The 18,848-nt window shown below is 53.6% G+C and overlaps 7 protein-coding genes across 7 annotated transcripts; 1 reads left to right on the forward strand and 6 right to left on the reverse strand.

The window, feature by feature from the left end:
- Positions 1 to 141: 141 nt before the first annotated feature.
- Positions 142 to 2,036, reverse strand: N656DRAFT_798166 (glycosyltransferase family 31 protein; the record flags this gene model as incomplete). Its single annotated transcript, XM_064817725.1, has 2 exons — positions 142 to 652; positions 841 to 2,036. 2 exons carry the CDS (start codon positions 2,034 to 2,036, stop codon positions 142 to 144), a joined length of 1,707 nt encoding a protein of 568 aa, XP_064669930.1.
- Positions 2,037 to 2,193: 157 nt separating this feature from the next.
- N656DRAFT_86562 (uncharacterized protein) lies at positions 2,194 to 3,144 on the reverse strand. The gene is made up of 2 exons (XM_064819375.1): positions 3,001 to 3,144; positions 2,194 to 2,537 (listed from the first exon to the last, which is right to left on the reverse strand). The coding sequence occupies exons 1-2, from the start codon at positions 3,060 to 3,062 to the stop codon at positions 2,348 to 2,350; spliced, it is 252 nt and encodes an 83-aa protein (XP_064669931.1). The 5' UTR covers positions 3,063 to 3,144; the 3' UTR covers positions 2,194 to 2,347.
- An 83-nt stretch (positions 3,145 to 3,227) lies between these two features.
- On the reverse strand, positions 3,228 to 5,522 carry N656DRAFT_709760 (uncharacterized protein; the record flags this gene model as incomplete). The annotated part of the gene is made up of 2 exons (XM_064811618.1): positions 3,228 to 3,801; positions 3,865 to 5,522. The coding sequence occupies 2 exons, from the start codon at positions 5,520 to 5,522 to the stop codon at positions 3,228 to 3,230; spliced, it is 2,232 nt and encodes a 743-aa protein (XP_064669932.1).
- Positions 5,523 to 5,788: 266 nt separating this feature from the next.
- Positions 5,789 to 7,665, reverse strand: N656DRAFT_779226 (uncharacterized protein). The gene is made up of 2 exons (XM_064815148.1): positions 5,945 to 7,665; positions 5,789 to 5,875 (listed from the first exon to the last, which is right to left on the reverse strand). Exon 1 carries the CDS (start codon positions 7,242 to 7,244, stop codon positions 5,994 to 5,996), a length of 1,251 nt encoding a protein of 416 aa, XP_064669933.1. The 5' UTR covers positions 7,245 to 7,665; the 3' UTR covers positions 5,789 to 5,875; positions 5,945 to 5,993.
- Positions 7,666 to 8,994: 1,329 nt separating this feature from the next.
- Positions 8,995 to 11,478, forward strand: N656DRAFT_779227 (glycoside hydrolase family 76 protein). The gene is made up of 3 exons (XM_064815149.1): positions 8,995 to 9,553; positions 9,620 to 10,341; positions 10,406 to 11,478. The coding sequence occupies exons 1-3, from the start codon at positions 9,451 to 9,453 to the stop codon at positions 10,991 to 10,993; spliced, it is 1,413 nt and encodes a 470-aa protein (XP_064669934.1). The 5' UTR covers positions 8,995 to 9,450; the 3' UTR covers positions 10,994 to 11,478.
- Positions 11,479 to 12,417: 939 nt separating this feature from the next.
- N656DRAFT_845159 (uncharacterized protein) lies at positions 12,418 to 13,536 on the reverse strand (the record flags this gene model as incomplete). The annotated part of the gene is made up of 1 exon (XM_064819182.1): positions 12,418 to 13,536. One exon carries the CDS (start codon positions 13,534 to 13,536, stop codon positions 12,418 to 12,420), a length of 1,119 nt encoding a protein of 372 aa, XP_064669935.1.
- A 1,969-nt stretch (positions 13,537 to 15,505) lies between these two features.
- Positions 15,506 to 16,431, reverse strand: N656DRAFT_798171 (uncharacterized protein; the record flags this gene model as incomplete). The annotated part of the gene is made up of 2 exons (XM_064817726.1): positions 15,506 to 15,523; positions 15,688 to 16,431. 2 exons carry the CDS (start codon positions 16,429 to 16,431, stop codon positions 15,506 to 15,508), a joined length of 762 nt encoding a protein of 253 aa, XP_064669936.1.
- Positions 16,432 to 18,848: the final 2,417 nt, after the last annotated feature.

Genomic DNA, 18,848 nt, shown 5'->3' on the forward strand with positions numbered 1-18,848 from the left:
GTCTACGATTACGCCGACCGGATACTGTCAGCAACTACCTCCGTTATACGTTGCTTAGGATCAACCGGTTCCCCTTGGCTAGATATTGACTGCATCCTAATTCCCTTGCCCATCATCATGGATAGCTGTCTGTATGTTAAATCATACCTCCCAAACCAGCTCAATTACTTCATCAACCGGCTCCCTTTCTCCGCCCCTCCGGGCACGATGCACATACAGTTGCCGAAGCTTTTTGGGATTACTCGCTTTACCATGATCGTGATCATGACCATCCCTATTATCAGCACCACCACCAGCAGCAGCAGCGGTAACAACAGGGGCAGCGGTGACCAGCCTCCATGATTTCTTCTCCCTCTCGCTGAGCGCCTTTCGCAACGGGCCGTAGACAAAGTCGAAATCGCTGCTGTTACTGTTGCTGTCGTTGTCCTTGTCCTTGTCGTGGTCGTCGTCATCAAAGGCATGCTCCCAAGTCCCCTCGACACGCGACAGGTCCAGGGTGTCGAGCAGCCCCGGCGGGGAGTACTGCGTGATGCTGTACCCGTTGGCGAGCAGCGTGTCATCGCCGGTGAAGCGGAAGCGCTGCAGGAAACAGGCCCCGCAGAGGCGTGTGATGGTGGCCATGGCGGCGACGGGCGCGTGGTACCATGATTTCCTGCGGGGTTACAAGACAAATGAGGGATTGGTCAGCTGGGGGAACAGGGGGCGCAGACTTATCCGTATGGTATGTACATACAAGCAAAATGGTGCGACGCGGGGGAACGGCCGTAAGAGAGGGAAGACAGAGAGCACAGCGGGGTGATGTGCCATGTATGAATACACAAAGAGTAGTACGATACGTACCAATGGTGCAAACTCAGCGCCCGTCGGCCACTCTCGAAGAATCCCGACGGGTCACCCATGATATCATGCTGGTACAGCCCCTCGATCAGGGTCAGCTTGGTCGTGGTGTGGGCATAGATACAGTCCCTTAGCATCCCATCGCCGCCCACCACCCCCGTTGTCTCGCGGATGCACGCTTCTAGATGGGGCTCGAGCTGGCGGGCAAGGGGAACGCTCAGGAAAATACCCGCCCCGCCGTACGCCATGTAGCCCCATACGCGGATGCTGCTGAAACTGTCGGCCAACGTGCCCAGCCAGGTCGGGCGTGTGTGGTCGTGGCGTCTGAGTTCCTGGTCGAGAGGGTACAGCGCCGGGAAGAAGGTGTCGTCGTCCAGGATACCGAGCCATTGCGTCTCCTGCGTCGCGACGGCGAGCATATCCCGGATGAGCAGGAAATGCAGTTGCTCAACGGGGGCGGGGTGGTGGGCGCTTTGGGCATGGTCTGCATCCTTGTGCGGAATCGCTTCCCTGATCGTGGGCGGGATTATGATGGCCTGTATGCCCGCGTTGTGGTATTCCTCTTGGAGGGCAGATAGGTTGAGGGGCTCCGTCTGTGGTAGTTCGGCGTCTGAGACAACAAGCACCAGCCGCGCCCCCGTTCCCGCGATCCAATGGGCAAATACCGGGAGTGAGCTGCGGATACGCTCATAGCTGGAGGCTACGCCAAAAAGGAGGTGTCGATACTGTGCTTGGGGATAGGGCGGGGGTACGTGCAGTGTTAATTGCTCACAACGGGGTAGCCTGACGGTTGAGCAGTCGGCGGTCAGGTTAAACGCCGTTGTGCCGGTAATGAGAGGACCGGTGATGTTGGAGACCACATCGCGATCGCTTTTGCCTGGGATTGCCTTGATGCAACGGCGTGTATAGAGGATCGACTCAGTCAGACCAAGGTCGGGGCGGCGCAGCAGGTCGAGCTCCGGGTTGCTACACTTCTCTGTAACTTCTCCAACTGTGTTTAGCAAAGGCGTGTTCCGCGTGGTGTCGTCACTATGCTGCCCATGGCCTAGAGCCTTACCCTGTTCGCTCCCCAGGTATGGATAGAGGGGTCTGGCCGCTCCCAAGCCGCTTTGACGTCGAAATGCAGTCAACAGTGAGGCGGCCAAAAGAAGTGCCACCAGGACCAGAAAGACTCTGGGGGAGCAGGAGTGGACCAGCATCATGCGAGCGGCATGTCGAAGTAGCCGATGGCCGGTTCGCCCGGTTCGCCAGTAAGCCCAGGCCAGATACCTGTGCTTGATGCTGGATCTTGGACCGGTCTTGACGCTTGACAACTAAGGAGAACAGACCACCGGCAGGACCAAGACAAAGCAAGCTGCCTCTAAGCAAGATGGGGCCTCACCGACAGCGAGCATAACCCTTTATGGATAAACGGCAAACGGCTCCCAGGCAAGGCAGCAATCTGGTATTGAGCGACCTCTCCCATGCATGTCCATGTCCTCCCGTTGTCATACTTGGCGAAAGCAATCGTTCATCGACACGACAACATCCTGTGACCGAGTGGTCCAGTCTGTAATCCCACAAAAGCGAGTTCCACAACCACGAGCAGTAAGCAGCCGGCTGACCCAGCGTGTGCCATCCGAAGCCTGCGTAGCTGGGCGGTACAGTAAATGGGAACACAGTAATGCATCTGGCATCTTGCCCCGTCTTCACGCTTGGCGCTGTAGATGCTCTGATGTAAGCCAAAACAAGAGCTTGCTAATGCCAATCCGGGTATATGTGCTTGGGTTCGGATGCGGAGGGAATTGAGCAGCGGGTGACTCAAGCATCTGAAACTTGGCACATGCCAGGTCGCGCCGTTTCTGGCCCATGGGCGCACAAACGGCTCGACGTTAAAAAATGAACGGTGTCTTTCCCAGAGTTCGTCATACCGTGCTCCCAGGTGTGCAATGTTGATGTATCCCACGAGAGACCTAAGATGAGGGGTGTACTTGGCTGTCTCCGAGACTGAAGTCAACACTTTCCCGGAGAATTGCCCGTCCCAGGCGTGTGGGGAGCTAGATAGTGATCAGACAGCCACAAATCAAGGCATGCGGCTCCAAAGTGCAGGATCCATTGCCTTCGCTTCAGCAGCCCTCTTTCGAAGCGATGCGTATGGACACTGGTGAAGTCGCAACTGCTTACCTTATCAAGTTGCCGGCAGATTGCGACAGGTGACCAATGATACAATCGCGATCTACAGCCATCGCCTGGCTGAATGGGGTGTTTCATTTGTCCCTGACAAACGCGGGGAACGGCTCGGGAAGTGGACAAACCTGCCATTCAGATGATGCCGGAACCTCGGGCCCCTGAAGAGAGGGCTGACGTAAACTCCCTGGGGCAGCATCCACGGATGCATTGCGGCTCAGGCTTCAGAAATAGCTAGCTAGGTCAATGTGACCGTCCGTTTCGAGCAGCGGAAAGAGGTTCATAGCCCCAAAAGTCTGGTCGGCATCAGGGTTGAGGGAATTGCCGCTGAATGAGAAGTCTGGTGTTCTGGGAAAGGCCTCGGTCAAACCGAGGAAAGCCGACTCAAAGTCAAAATTAAAGCGTGGGCCACTGGCCTGCTCAAGGCGTGCGTTATCAGTACGGCTCGGTCCCTTTGAAGCGGAACCGTCGCTGGAAGCTGCGTCATGGTCATCCTCGGACAGCTTCCGGTCGCCTCGGCCCGCCGAGGTTCTGAGACACGCATGGGGTATGAGGCCAAAGAGCTGGGACGAAACCTCGGTTCTCTGCAGCCGTTCTTGCATCTCCTTCCTCTCGAGGTGCTCCAAAGCTGTCCTAAGGAGAGACTTGGCAATGAGAGAATACTGCACGGCATGCGCATCGGACAGGGCGAAATACTCCAGAGCACATATAGAAGCGCGGCAGTGCTTTTCGATGATTCGCCCGAATCCGCCCAAGAGCCCTACACCTAACACCAGGGACGAGGCAAAGAGCCAAGAGCTGGCAGGGACGTCAGTAACGAGTCGAGACGGGAAATTCAGGGAGATTCGGACCATGACATACACTATTACAGGGGCGCGTCGTGTCATGAGGCCTCGCTCAGTGAGATCTTGGACCGCTCCTACCATCAAGATGGCGGCATCGATGCAGGCGTCAGCGAGCTTGGCCTTGCCAGTTGTGAGACCAGTGGGCGCAGCTAACGAGTATTCTCCCGACAGTCGTCGATGCAGCTCAACCATGAGAAACGGCCGGGAAACCAGAATCACGGCATAGTAATACGATGAGAGGATCTGGCAGGCGCCGTTTATCATGCCGGGTTGATGCTCGGATGACGTCTCATCAATCACGCTCTTCAAGCGTTGCAACCAGCGAGTTGACCAATCTCGAAGCTCTCGCGAAATGCCCTCGGTCAGCCGGGGAGATATCTTTCGCCGAGAGTATACTTCCAGCACAATGGATTCTATGACAAGGAAGATTTGGGCCGAGGCGTTCAAGAGATCAAACTTCTCGTTGCCGGCCTGGTCCTGCGCCCGGTATGGTACGGTGCAATCGACGTCTGAAGTGGCGGGTGGGCGGCCCATGGATGTGCTAAGGAACAGATCCAATACGCGCAAGCTCTTCCAGAGGCGGTCTCTTTGCCGATGGATCTCGGGGTCGAACCTGGCGTTGACAGCGGTCCGGTGTATCCCAATCGAGTAGGCTGCCCGCGCTGCAATTCCAAAGAACAGAAAGGCGGCGTTGATCTGGCATGCCCCAAGCGAGTAGAAGCTGATGAGCATGAAGGCCTGGACGCTGGAAACTCCTAGGTCGCCGCTCAGGCTGGCAAAGGCGAGCTGGCGGGCATAGTCAAAGTACAGCTCGGCGGTGCTCTCATCCGATTTCTGACAGCCAATGGCAAGGACAAGGTAGTTCACGGCCGAGCCAACATCAAGAGCCTTGTCTGGCGGGCGAAGCTGATGCTCAGTCCAGGCAGAAAGGTCGTCGGCTAGACGAGCATTGTCAAAGAGGTCAAACAATCCGGTCGTCACCTCGAAGTAGGCCGACACGGTAGGTCGGATGGGCACCTTGACTGGCGGGGGTTTAGCACCGTAGCTTCCAGAGGCGCTAGGGCGGGAGAAGACATTTTCGAGCGTCGAGTAGCCGCTGGTTTCGGGGGCAAAAGCGTGTGCATCGACGCGGCTCGTGACCAGTCGGCGGACAGTCTGAAAAAACGAGAGAGGTGCGCAGTCGCCGATGAAGATGAGCTTGCCCTGGGCATCACACAGCAGGCGTGCGTCACGAGGGACTTCGGTCTCTTCGTGCTCCTCGAGGGCTCCAAGGGCGGCATCCCGCGGCAGCTGGGGACGGTCACGCGTGGCAGGTCGTGACGGACCTGCAGTGCGCACCACCGGCGATATGCCCGTGGTGGTGGCCGAATCGGCGGTAATAGAGGTTGGATTGGACTGTGCCGGATTCGACGACAACTCCGGACGGCTGTTGGTGCGAGTGGATGGAGCCGAAGCTGCCGGAGATGACGAGGCACGGTCGCTGGCGGTGGCAACATTGGCAATGTCGTCCGGGCGGGGCCTTGGTCGGCGACGAGTGGCCGTGTAACGGCAATTCTCGGGCTGCCGCCGTCTAACGCAGTATCCGCAGGGCGTAGCACCGCTGCATTTGATCTTCCGCACCTTGCATATGTCGCATGCGTTGGCAACCCGCGTGCGGATGCCCCTGGTTTCCATTTTTGGAGTTCCGTCACGGATTGCCTACGTTGGATGATTATGGAGAGCTTTTAGGGAGCGCTTAGGGAGAGGAGGTCCCCTGCAAATCCACATAACAGCGCGTCAGCGCCTGTTAAGGCAACCTTGAAGCGAACCACAACACACCATCTGTCAGTGCTAAAGTAAGGTGTCTGAGCCCGAGGTGGGTATTTTCTGACCACCTACATCATCCACAGAATAAGCTACGTCCTGTCAGACTCGATACAAGGGAGACTTATAAAGGGCAGCATCTCATTTATTCCACTGTGGTTTCGAGGCGACTCATTCTACAGAGTAGCTTCCTTGCTACGGAGTACAGGCCACCGTTTTCGCTGGCACGTTCGCCAATGCCAACTCAGAAACAATAAGCAGTTGATACTTCAGAGAGCTGACTTCAGAGTCAGACAGACACAAGCCCGGCCCGAGCCGCCCACCGGTGACCGGCAACAAGCCTCAGCCCAAAGTCTTGAACAAATCCCCTGCATACTGCACGCATAGCATGCCGTACTTGCTGACCTCCTGCACAGTCTTTGCCTTGTTCATGTCCTCGGTGAAGCCGCTCAGGCACCTCTCGAGCGTCTTACGAGACTGCTGCATCGCCTGGCTTGCCCCGTTACTGCTGGTTATGCCACCGGCACCAGTTTTCTTCCCCTTGTTGGTGTTGCAGTCATTCTCCCTTGCACCCTTTGACGAGCGCGGGGTTGCCGCTACGGTGGTATTGTCGCTGGCTGCTGGGAGTGGCACCGCGGTCTCGTCCATGTGGCCCTGGCCCTGACTCTGCAGCTGGAATTGATGGCTCAGGAGGTTTATGTCTGTCGAGACCTTCTTGAGCGCGTTAAAGAGGATCTCGTGGCGGATGGCGGCTCGGAGGGCGTCGCTCTCAAGACGCTGGTGGATCTGCGCCGTGTTGTTGTGAATAGATTGGATCTCTTGAGCGAGAGATTGGTCGGACTCAGCGACGAGCTTGCCGCCGAGGGATTTGAGGTGTTTGTTGATCGACTTGAGGGTCTTGAGGGTCTCGAGTCCAGCTGAAGAGGGGGTGATGCGCTCCTCATCGCTCAGGTCGTCATCGTGGCTTCCCGCCTCTTTTGAAGTGTCATTCAGAAGAGGTGGAATGTTCCCCCGACTAGTCTGAGTCCCAAACGTGAAGCCATTGCCAACAAAGGGATCAGATTCAAGTTTCTTTTCACCCATCTGAGTAGTGAGTGGATTGTTATCGCTTGCGACTTTGGCATCCGCCTCTTCCAGTGCACGCTTCAAGTCTTTCCTGGCTCTGGATTTTCTGGTGTTGGCCTCGGCCTTCTGACTCTTGTGGCTTGCTTTCCGGCTCGGGGTCTCGTCTTGGTCGACCTCCATGACCTGGTCCTCATCTTTGTGACTCGGTTCGCCCACGGATTCCTTGGATGCTTTCGGCGCCTGAGCTTTGCCAGCCACCTGGAACGGGTTGGGAAGGTCGGACTTTGGGGAAGTTATTGGTGCCATCGGATCGCCAGTAACTGGGCTGGTCTTGAAGCAGATCCAATCATCCTGGACAATCTGGGCATCCGAGCCTTGCTTATCCTTTGATCGCTTCTTTTTGCCATGCTTCGAGCGCTTTGCTCGTTTCGCCGTCGGATCGCTCTCGCCTTCAAGTTCCACGGCAATAGAGCGCTTGATGGGCTTTGCCGAGGAGATGGACTCGGATGGCTGCACGCGAACGTCCATGATGAGGATCAAAGTGACAAACCAGGCAAAAACTCGTCTTGTTACGCAATTAGAATTGAGCGGGCAGTTTAATGGGCATCGTATCGCGTACCTGGCAAATCTCAGATCGCGGTGCTCACAATCTGCCAATCCTTCGGAAGGACAACCGATCTCCAATAAAAAGAAGCAGAAAAAGTCATCACTTATAATCTTCGATCTGTATTCGACCGTGACGTCGCACCAGACGTTTCAACTGATGGATCGGACGGATTGCGGTGGGATGGTTGATTCCCGGATGGAAACGATGGCTAGGGAAACAAAAAGGACTTGAAAAAGCGAAGTTGATTTGGGAGAAATGTATGTGGTGTTTGGCAAGGACAAAACGAGAAGGAGCTATAAGTAGTTTCTTCGCTTTAAAGACCTGAAAGTGAAAAGATGCGGCAACTGCTAGGCCAAATATATCCCCAAGGCAGATATCGTTCACTTGGTAGTCGTACCCGTAAGGTACCTACCGGACCTGAAATGACCTTCGACGAAATGTGATTGTAGAGCAGCAACTGATTTTACGGTGAGCAGAGTGTGTTCATTCCGCTAGCTGATATATTCTGCTTGGTTGCGAAGGCACAATGCCGGGCGTGATGGCTGTCTCCTCCGTTCCAGCCTTCAATGGAAACATTAGGTAGGTAAGGTAATGGCCATTGCCCATCGTTGACCTAACTCGGCCAATGTAGCCGTGGTGTAAGTATCACGCAATGCACACCAGTGAAATCTGACTTGCGATATAGATAAGCAATAGGCCTATAGGTTACGGATGAATACTAGCGAAGATTAGAAAGCTACGAGGTGAGTGACAGTTGACTTGATGAATCATGGCAATGAGTCTGAACACCAGTTCATCGACTGGAAAACAGATTCAATGAAACCTCATAACATTGTCGTTTCCAAACCTATACACTCAGGACCGCACTGGCGGGCTTTGTTTAGTTGCTGCCTCCTGCTTCTTCCATCCTCAGCTGAATGGTGGGTGGCCTCCATTTATACGACTCTCATGATCACAACGCAATGTACTTGTTATAACCCTCCATGTAGTATGTTAATGGTGTAGACTCAACCCAGATCTACCCATTTCCATCGTGATATGTGTGTCTTAGTTCGATCGGACAGAGAGCCTTGGGTTACTTCGAAGACAACAAAAGCACTGCTACTTCATCCTGTGCATGCAGGGCCGCCTTGCATGAGACTATACGTTTTAGTTTCGCTTCTATGTATGTAGGGCATGCTCCTCTGCATATAAATCCCCAAGTGACAGTCAACTTCGCAGGATCATGGGTAGATTCAGCGTGTTAAGGGTTGGTCTGAAACCCTTGAAAAAGCAGGCCGTACTGGCGAAAGACCAATGCCAGCAGCATCACTCCCAAACGAACTTTGTTCAGCTTCTCCTCAGCCCACAACTTCTACTTTTTTCTTTGTGAGGCTCTGGCTTGCGGCCCGAGCAAGCTTGACGATGAAGTTGGGCTATGGAAGGAGGTTGTCTCGGGGTTGTCTTTCGTTGGATGCCAAGACAGCCCGAACACCGCGGCCCCGCAGTGCAACCGGGTTTGGAAGATACGAAGCGCTAGGCCTATTCAGGAATGGCCGTCAGCACTCAGCTTTGCAAGTGGAATGGGCCAACATTGTGCCACCAACAAAATTCGAGACACAGCCACGTCCTCTTGCCTGAAGTACGGGTACTACTCGTATAAAGTCGTAACTGTACTTCGTACAGATGCGTGTACTTCTCAGTTCGTACATACGATTCATAGGGTACAGAAAATGCAGCCAACATTCCATGGTTTCATTGTTCTGCCCTGGATTTCGGAATGTGGTTCCTGAGCTAAGTTAAGAATTACGTACTGTTACGACAGGCACTCCCCCAAAATCCCTTGTCCGTCTGGAGAACCCCTAGCCAGCCCTGCCAGCCAAACAGGTTCTTAATTCCGGGACACACCTGCACTCCAAAGGAGCGGGAGTGTAAGGGAAGGGACCCTTTTTGCTCAGCTGACACTGGGGAAGGATCCGACAAGCCTTGCGAAGATTCAGCACCGTCAGCCCAAGTCCTGTACCTCGACGCACTTCTTCCCTCTCAAGAAACCTGCAACATTCCCCGACGACTGAACCTTCGCGCTCCGCGACAATCAAGTTTCTCAATCTGCTCTGCAACCGATGAGTTACAACTAGGTGTGCCGACATGAAATGGGCGATAGCATCAAGCGCTGCAGTGCTGCAGCTTCTTGCAGCGACGGGAGCAAATGCCCAGGCGGCCAAGTTGCAGGTCGATCTTGACTCAGCTGGTGAGCAATCTGGTCGCCCAATTCTTTCAGTCCTGGGCTCGCTAACATGGGGCCGGAACCGAACAGACTCGATCAAGTCGGCCGCGAAACTCGTCGCCGCCAACCTCATGTCATACTACCACGGAGACGAACCGGGCCAGACCCCGGGTATCCTTCCCGGTCCGCCTCCGGGAGGTCCATACTACTGGTGGCAGGCCGGCGCCATGTGGGGAACATTGATTGACTACTGGTACTACACGGGGGACTCGACATACAATGACCAGGCTATATATGCCATGGTATTTCAGGCCGAGCCGCCCTTGAACAGCTACATGCCGGCAAACTGGACGCTGTCGCTTGGCAATGACGATCAGGGGTTCTGGGGCATGTCCGCCATGCTCGCCGCCGAGGTCAACTTCCCCAATCCGCCCGAGGATCAACCGCAGTGGTTAGCCTTGGCCCAAGCTGTCTTCAACACGCAGACCGGACGCTGGAATACGCAGGAGTGCAACGGTGGTCTGAACTGGCAGATCCCCCACACCAACGGTGGATACAACTACAAGAACACCATCGCAAACGTCGTCTATTTCAACATTGCCGCCCGCTTGGCCCGGTACACCCAGAACGACACGTACGCGCAGTGGGCTGACCGCGCATGGGACTGGACTGAAGGTGTCGGTTATATTACCGAGGATTACAACGTCCTTGACGGCGGCCATATCGAGGCCAACTGCACCGACATCAATCCGGTGCAGTTCTCCGCTAATGCAGCCGTGCTGCTGCATGGCGTGGCCGTCATGTACAACTACGTGCGTTTCCATCCCTCCCCTCTTCACCCCCAGAATGATGGACCCCGAACTTATACTCTTGCAGACTAACGGCGACCAAAAATGGCGCCAACGGATTGACGGGCTTCTGAACAGAACGATCGAGCACTTCTTCCCCAACGGGATCATGATCGAGCGGGCATGCGAGCTCGAAGACCGAGTGCAGTGCAATGTCGACCAGCACTCGTTCAAGGGATATATGCACCGTTCCCTGGCGACCGTGGGCGTCCTCGTGCCCGACACGCGGCCTATCGTCGAACGGGTACTCCGCTCGTCTACCGAAGGCTGCGTCTCGTCCTGCCTGGCCGACGGCACCTGCGGGTTCCGCTGGAACACGGGCGAGTACGACGGTGACAAGGCCAATGGGCCTGCGGGGCAGGAAATGAGCGCCCTTGCGGCCCTGTCCACCCTGCTCCTCGAGCAGCAACACGTACTACAGGGCCCGCTGACCAACACTACCGGCGGCACCAGCAGGGGCGATCCTAATGCCGGTGGGGATCCGAACGTACTGCAGCCACCGAGGCCGATTACCACGGGAGACAAGGCCGGCGCGGGAGTGGTCACGGCCGTGGTGCTGGCTTCGTTTCTGGGCGGGCTGGTGTGGATGGGTACAGGCTGGTCAGAGAGTATTTGAATCAGCTGTCTCGCGTTTCCTCGGGTTTTCAGCATAAGAAACAGTCGAGCGGAGGGATTATTTGGCGGTTTTGCTCAGTCAAGTTGGTTGGCTTTTACATCCTTGTTTGTGAATGGCGTTGGGAGTACTCTGTGGTGGCAACGTTGTCATAACGCATCCTGCTTCTCTGGTATCGTCTTGGGATCAACATCTGCGAAGGTACGGCGTTCTAGGGTTTTGAGAGACGCGGCCAAGTGATCTTATCAGGCATGCATACAGGGATAAAATCAAACACAATTCCATCTTCAATATCCTGCAACTGGTTGTCAAGGGTTCATTCCTTTATGTGCTCGCTTGTTTTATCCCACATGGCATCTTCCGTATTGCGGGTGGCTCGAGGGTTCCAGCTCGGTGATTTATGCCAAACCATACAGAGTCCGGGTGCTACTTGTACGCAAGTGGTCCATGAGGAGACTGCTGACTGTTACATGTATGTGATGTTAAACACTCTTTAACCAAGGTTTCCCTTGAGTTTGACGGCCTGAGCCCTGAGGTATATAAACTGGCGTTCCCGAAAACGACCTGGTATTGAAGGAGAGCGCGCGGTATCAGCCCAGCTTCCCGAATTTGCTGATTGATTGCGCACTTTCTTTGCGAGGGACATACCGAACTTGCAGGGAATTATCATACATCACAGAAGATGTCTGAGGACCTTTGTAACACGAAGACTCACGTCATTGAACCAGAAGATAAGTGGTACTTTCTTGAAAATCAAAAACAAACTAACCGCCAGTGTAGACTCAGGACCAAAGTTGAACACACCTACTATCGAGTCTTAGGGCTCGGCTGGATATCGACTCGGCGTCAGCCTCCAAGTCGGATTAGAGCACTTATACGTCAGGAGGAAGCGGGTGCGGAGGCCATCGTGTGGACCGGGCTCTCTAGAATTAGTGCCAATATGGCGTTACGAGACCCGGTGCTAATGTACATACACTCCCAAGTCCTCAGACTTCGTCCCAACTTCCGAGCTCCCAACCTCAGTATCTGTAATAGCCATCCCCCTGTCAAAGTCCGAACGGGAACTGATCCCAGGTCAAGCAAACTACTAGTCGTACAAAGATAAAACAGAAAATGAAAATGAACGAGAGACAATGCGCCTAATAGCGCCAGCCGTGGTGTACTTCAGCGGTCAGCCTAAGGTATCCTGTAGCCAGAAGCAACATGGAAGAAGCTTCCTGGCTCGGCATGTACGCTAAGAATTCGGGAACTCCTTCCTACCTTCCAAGGCACTCTTCTGCTAGGTAAGGGCCGTAAGGCATCCTTCAAGATAGTCCAGAAGGGGCAGAACTCAGTTGTCTCCAACTTGGATTGGCCGGTGTCCAGTGTGCAGAGTTCCAAAGTCCCAAGGTGAGTCCCGAGGTGACTGTTGGGTTCTGATTTCTGAATCAGCGCTCGATGTCGCTTGCCGAGTCCTCTTTCTGGTGTCCGGCCGCCTTCTCCAAAGCCTTAATTCTTTCCTCGAGCTGGGCGATGTGTGCGGTAAGACTCTTCTTGATTTTTGCCCTTCCTTTTCGGAGCTTTTTAGGAATGTCATCTTTGATTGCCTTCTGGCAGTCCTCCAGCCGGGTGTTTTGAACTATCACATCCTTTTGAAGGTCATCGATACGACCGCTCACGCGTTGCTGCTCCTGCGTGAAAACCGCGCTGCAATGTCTTCGGAGTTCGTCTCTGATGTAGTATCCCGGCTGTTGAATTTCCGGTAAAGCTCGTCGATTCTGTTGCATTTCGTCAACTCTCGCTCGGTAGAACGAAGATCTGTCCTTGGCCGATTTCAGTCGGGTCTCGATGCTCTCAATCTTGGCGTCGTGTTCCAGTATCTTTTCTCCACAGGCGGCCACTCGAACTTTGCTGAGGCCATGCTTGTCCTTCTTCGGCTTAGGACCAGTTGACGAGCTCCTTATAATTTGCTCGATTGGGCTGCTTGGTGCCTGTGCAGTGTTAGGGAACGCGCCCTCAGGGGACTGCTGTCCCAGGACGAAGGGAGCCTGAAGACGCGGCGTTTGTAGCTGATCATCGACTGAGCGGGAGACAGTGGTGTCTCTGGTAGCCTGATCTGCGAGCCGTTTCGTCGATCTTTCGCTGAAGCTGCGTGCCCTCCTTCGTTTACGTTCTCTGTACCCCTCTGGTTTGTTAGACCCGAGGTCGAGCAAAGAAACATCATCACGGATGCTTTCTTCCGGGGTTCTTCGTTCTTCTTTGATCTCAACAGAGGGAGATCTGGTCCGATTTCTAGGGGCTGTTGCCGACCTAGCATCCGCTTCCACATTGGAGATTGCCCCGTTTCTTATTCCATCCTTTGAGTCGTACTCGTAACCGATATCCATTAGATCGTCTCTTGCCTTTCTCTCCAACCACTCCCGGTGGCGAATGTTCCACGGAGCTTCGGCAGACGTGTCACGCCCTCCTTGGGAGACGAACGCTATCCACTTATCTACCAGCCGAGCAGCCTCGTTTGGGGGCTCGGGTATTCCGCTGAGACGAATATAAGCCTTCCGTCCTGCCATGAATATGTTTGCAATTGATTCAGCGACATGGGCGCCTTGTCTATGGCTGCAATCGCTGACTCGGCTCCAGAAAACCGCTGGTTGTAAGAAGACGTCTCTACAGTACTGCATTGCCGAGAATTGGACAGCCAAGTTGTTCCTCGCTCTCACAGAGCACTGAGCCTGCCATTCGAAGCTATCATGGTGCACCACGTTATCCGAAATGGCGCCAGAGGTGAACCCGCGCTGATGAAGAGCGCTGCGTATTGCATTGCGCTTCTCGATGGTTGAAAATTCACGGAAGTCAAACCCGCTCACCTCCCAAAAGGGAGGGGGGGGGGGGGGGGTGTGGCCAGCAAGGGCCCTCTCGTCGCGAATGCGCCATGTTGTTTTCGTTAACACTCGCTTCAGGCTTTTCTGGCCGAAGTGAGAGCAGATCCTGATTCTGCCCTACCGCACGAATCATTGTTAGCGCGACATTTCTTGATATCAGAAGGGCTGGTATATCAATGAACTCGGTCCTGAGCAACAAATGCTGGCAGCTCAGCTTTTACTCGTCTCCTCGTTCTGGAGCAGCGCTTGTCTCTCCAACACCCGAACTAGCGACGAGACCTAAACTGCCAGTTGAAGTCGAAACTGGTCAAAGGAGCCTCGACGAGGATTATTTGATTTCGCAACTGGCCCAGTAGCAGCCCAGACCGAAACTGATCTAGTATCTCAAGTTGTGTGAGTCGGAGATTCAAGTTGGGGCGTTGGGCTACGCAAGTCGGACTGTTAGAGAAATGGGAAGGTCGAGAGTGAGAGATTCCGTTGAAAATCGAGCTATCGTGGCTTTACTGGCTTGCCAATCATCGGTTTCACGGCAACGAGATTTGGCCCCGTCAACGCCGAAGAGAAGAATCTCCTGTGTCGGCGTTGTGCACAAATGGATATGTGTGCCCTTGTTACATATGTACTGTAAGTTACATTGTACACAATCTTGTTATCCGTTTCCTTTGTAATTTGTATGATTCCATCTTCAATATCCTGTGACTGGTTCTCAAGTGTCCATTCTGTTGTGTGCTCACTTGTTTTAAATTCATGGGGGCGTTCTGCCTATGTGGTACCACTCCATTCAAATCATCCCTACCTTATACAAACCGGCCTACCTGGTGTATAAGGGATTTTTACTCATGGGCCAAATGAAATGGCCACATCCTGGTTCACAACATAGCTCAGAATCTTGATGCTTGGATTTATAAAGTCGACGATACGACAGATGGGCAACAATCAAGGCATTGGTTTTCAAGTCATCCCACATAGCCCCTCGAATTTTCAACCGGTGACCAGGGCGTTCAAAGTTTGGCACAATGTGGCAAACCAAACAGAACCAACATGCTACATGTCACGGTATGTGTGACACTAAGGAGTCCACGAGGACTTGGATACTTGCTGCCTGCTGCCTCCTATATAGGTAACGTTGACAGGCCCTCGTTAGCTGGACTTTCCCCCTGAGTCGGCCAGCTCTTCGTAGCCTGGACTCCTGAAATGTTACTCGTATTGATAGAGAGCGCTGTATGGGCTCATCCCTCCGACGTTCTTGCTGAATCCATGGCTCTTTCTTCGCCACTACTAGGTATTACCGGACAACTTACAACTGGCAGCTGCGATCACCTCATACTTCTCTGAAATTGACTGAGAACTAACTGGTCCTTTTTAAGATTGCGTAGTCAACGAGGCAAGGTCTAAGGAGAAGGAGCTGTCCATTGAAAACCAAATCAGACTAATTCGAAACCTATATTAAAGTTGAGTACATTCCAACTGCGAATGTACATCCCCGCTGTCCAGTCTGAATTCGAAAACGGGAACAAACCCAAGCCAACAGGAAAATGAAAGGAAAATAGGGCGGTGTACCGCTGCCTCTAGCCAGAGGCAGCACGATCTGAGTTCCTATATGCATATCCCGACATGTACATAAGAAATTGGAGAGCTCTCTCTTGTCTTTTCCTTCTTAGACTATCGTCTGACCCTACAGAGTCCGTCAGCATGGTCCGAAATGGGGCATCCTCAAATAGGATGGCCGGTCTCCGTTAACCAAGAAACTCAAAATCCAGTGAACTATTGCCCACTGTCGTCAGAGGACTCGTTCTCCTCGCTGATCGTTTGCTCCAATCTCTTAAGTCTGTTACAGACCGCGCTCAGTTGAGCCGCCAACCAAGGGATATCCAAAGGAGCTTGTCCACCGGCATCCGCGGGCGTGGCCGATAGGACCACAATCTTGTCATCGCTCAACTTGCTCTCTAGCTGAGCGATGCGAGCGCTTAGCTTCTTGATCTTATGACTTGTTCGTAACTTCTTATCTACTGCCTTCTGGCAGTCCTCAAGACGCGTTTCTTGGGCCGTGATTTCCTTGCTCAGCTTGTCGATCCTCTCGTTGACGCGCACCTGCTCATCGACGGCTTTCCAATGTCTTCGCACCTCACTCCGAATGTAGCTATCGCGGCTGTTAAATCTGCCGGTAAGCTCGTCGACGCGCTTTCGTATGTCGTCATCTGCCCTTGCTGGAGACTCACGGTCAAATCGAAGCCTTCCCTCGACCGATCTCAGTCGCGAGAGAATGCTATCAATCTCCGTGTCATGCTTAGCCAAGTGAGCCTCGTGCGAGGCGATTTTCAAGTCGTGATTGAGGATCAAGTTGTTGTGGTCCAGGATCCTTCTTTCACACTTTGCCACACGAGCCTCGGTAGAAGCGGGACTGCCATCAAGCCTCGTCTCTGGATCACTAAATAGAATTGTGCCGTTGGATCGTTGCCCTGAGACCCAAGGAGACGAGAGGGGCGGCGTCGGCCGCTGATTCTCGACAGAGCGGGAAGCAGCGCCAACCCTGCTATCTCTGTCTGCGCGACGTTTGGCAGACCGTTTGCTGGGACTATCCATCCTTGTCCTCTTCGGACGTTCCTTGAAACATTCAGGTCTGCAAGAGCCAAGATCGAGCAAAGAGACATCATCGGGTATATCCCGCCCTGGGGTGCTGGGCTCTTGTTGGATTTCGATGGGGCGGGCTCTCGACCGTGGTAGCAGTGCTGGTGACTGAGCTGCAGCGTCCGAGCTGTTGGGGCCCAAGTCAAACACAGAAACATCCCGACCTGGGGTGGCTGGCTCTTGTTTGATCTCGATTGGCCGGGTGCTTGACCCCGGTAGCGCTGCTGTAGACTGAGCACCTACTTCCATGTCGGGGTTTGCTCTGTTTCCGACTTTTCTCGTTTCCTGGACCCCAAGCTGACCGAGGTCCATTAACTCGCCTCGTGCCTTTCTTCCGAGCCATATATCGTAGCGCATTTCCCACGGGGCTTCAGGCGCCGCACCGGGCGGGCCGGGTCTTCGTTGGGATGTGAAAACTATCCATTCATCCACGAGGCGAGCAGCCCCATTCGGAGGGTCAGTCGACCCTCCCCGTTGGACATACGTCCTTCGTGCCTTTACAAAGACGTTCGCAATCGTTTTGGCAACCCGTGCACTCTGACGGTGGCTGCATTCGCTTACCCGCCCCCAGAAAACCGCTGGCTGTAAAAAGGCATCTTTACAGTACAGCATCGCTGTGAACTGCACCGCCACGTTGTTGCACGCTTTCTCCGAGCATTGAGCCTGGCGGTTTGGATCACGCCTCAAAGGCATGACAGCAGAGGTGAACTCCCACTGTTGGATAGCGGACTGTATTGCGCCGATAATCCCAGGGCTGACGTGCGGCGGGTCGCGGAAATCAAATCCATCCAGCGTCCAGAAGGGCTGGAATGGCGAGGAGGGGCCTTCTCGTTGTGGATGTTGAATATTTTTTGTTGTTACCCTTGGCCACTCGCACGAGGATTGTTCCAAGCCGTTGTTCAAGTGAATTCTCTGGAAAGGGAAGGCTCACGCTTCGGGGGATCCCACGCCTAAGCTCGTCATTCGTTTTCTAGTCGGTATCTGAATGGAGATCAGGCAGCTCCGTATTCCGTCTCAGGCTGGCAGCTTCGGTTCCTGTTCGGACCACTTTTAGCGAGGCAAGTCCATGAAATACAAAGAGCTGGAGAGAAGTGGTATTCCTGCGGACCTCTTAAGCGTGACTCAAGCCTGAACGACAGTGCTGGACAGCTCACCGTGGCTGTCCTCTCCTTGCAGGAACATTTACCCTAGTCTTTAAGCATTCCCGGTAGTGGTGAGGTCTGCGCTGAATGTTCAGTTGAAGCGATAGAAGGCGGATGTTCGAGACTTATAGCTTCATGGGTGGGAAGTTAGAAATTCGACACCGAGGATTCTGGTAGGAGTCTGATACATCGACAGGCGGAGTGGTATTGCTGCTGTAACTTGGCGCAGTAGCAGATGCAACGCGGAGCCAGAACTGGAGAGTATTGTGTGAATACATGTAGGAGTTTCCCCTAAATATCCAGGGGGAAGAGGGAGAGCTACGAGTTCGGGACCAAGAAATCTTCTGTAAACATGGTGGCTTGCCAACCATCGATTCCACGACAACAAAATTTGGACCCATTCAAGCTGGAAGAGTCTCTTTGTGCAGTGTGCACAAATAGATTAGGTCCCTTATGTGTACCCGGGGTTCAATGTGTTGGAAGTTCCTGTACACAGTACTTTGTACGGAATAGTGTTCATGGTCACCCTGTCGGCACCAGAATCCGAACGTGTAGGAACCATCTATCACAATAAAAAGGAACCGGACTTAAAGCTTCTGGAACCTGGGAGGGGTTCGAGTTAATCAGAAGGCTGGTCTCATGAGCCACAGCGAGCGAGGGTCGAGATACAGAAAAAGCAAGAGCCCACGGTGCTGCGATTGCCCCTTTCGGCATTGTGAAGTCGAAGCTTTGACGTGAGGAACAAATTGGGGAATTACTTACGATGAGTCACGGTTATACGAATACACAATCCATGCACTATATTAATGGATAACTTGCGATCTGCTGGATTCTCGGCCAAAAACACTTTTGTGCTGCGTTGCCTGCGAGTTGAGGAGTCTCCAGTCTGTGAAGCATCGATGTCTCTGGATCCTGGTTTGCGAAACGGAGGAGCAACCCCGATTCTGAGTCTGGTCCACGCTATCCCAGGGCATACTCAGGTTGCTTACAAGAATTGCGCTCACCCTTTCAGATGACTTTGTGATATATCCGCTTTGAGATTCGAGGAAGCAAGTTCGAATGAACTCAATCAACTTTCTCGATACCGGTAATTACATATGAACTGGATCCACTGCTGCATCGCTTTGGCTGTGGAATGAGCCTATCTCTTAGCGCCCAAAAAAAAACTTGGGGAGACTTACCTGGTCACGCGTGTTAGCGTGTCTATGCTGAAGAAATCAATTTAAAATC

This window comes from Canariomyces notabilis, assembly GCF_033297395.1.
Source record: "Canariomyces notabilis strain CBS 508.74 unplaced genomic scaffold N656scaffold_11, whole genome shotgun sequence".
Classification (NCBI taxonomy): Eukaryota; Fungi; Ascomycota; class Sordariomycetes; order Sordariales; family Chaetomiaceae; genus Canariomyces; species Canariomyces notabilis.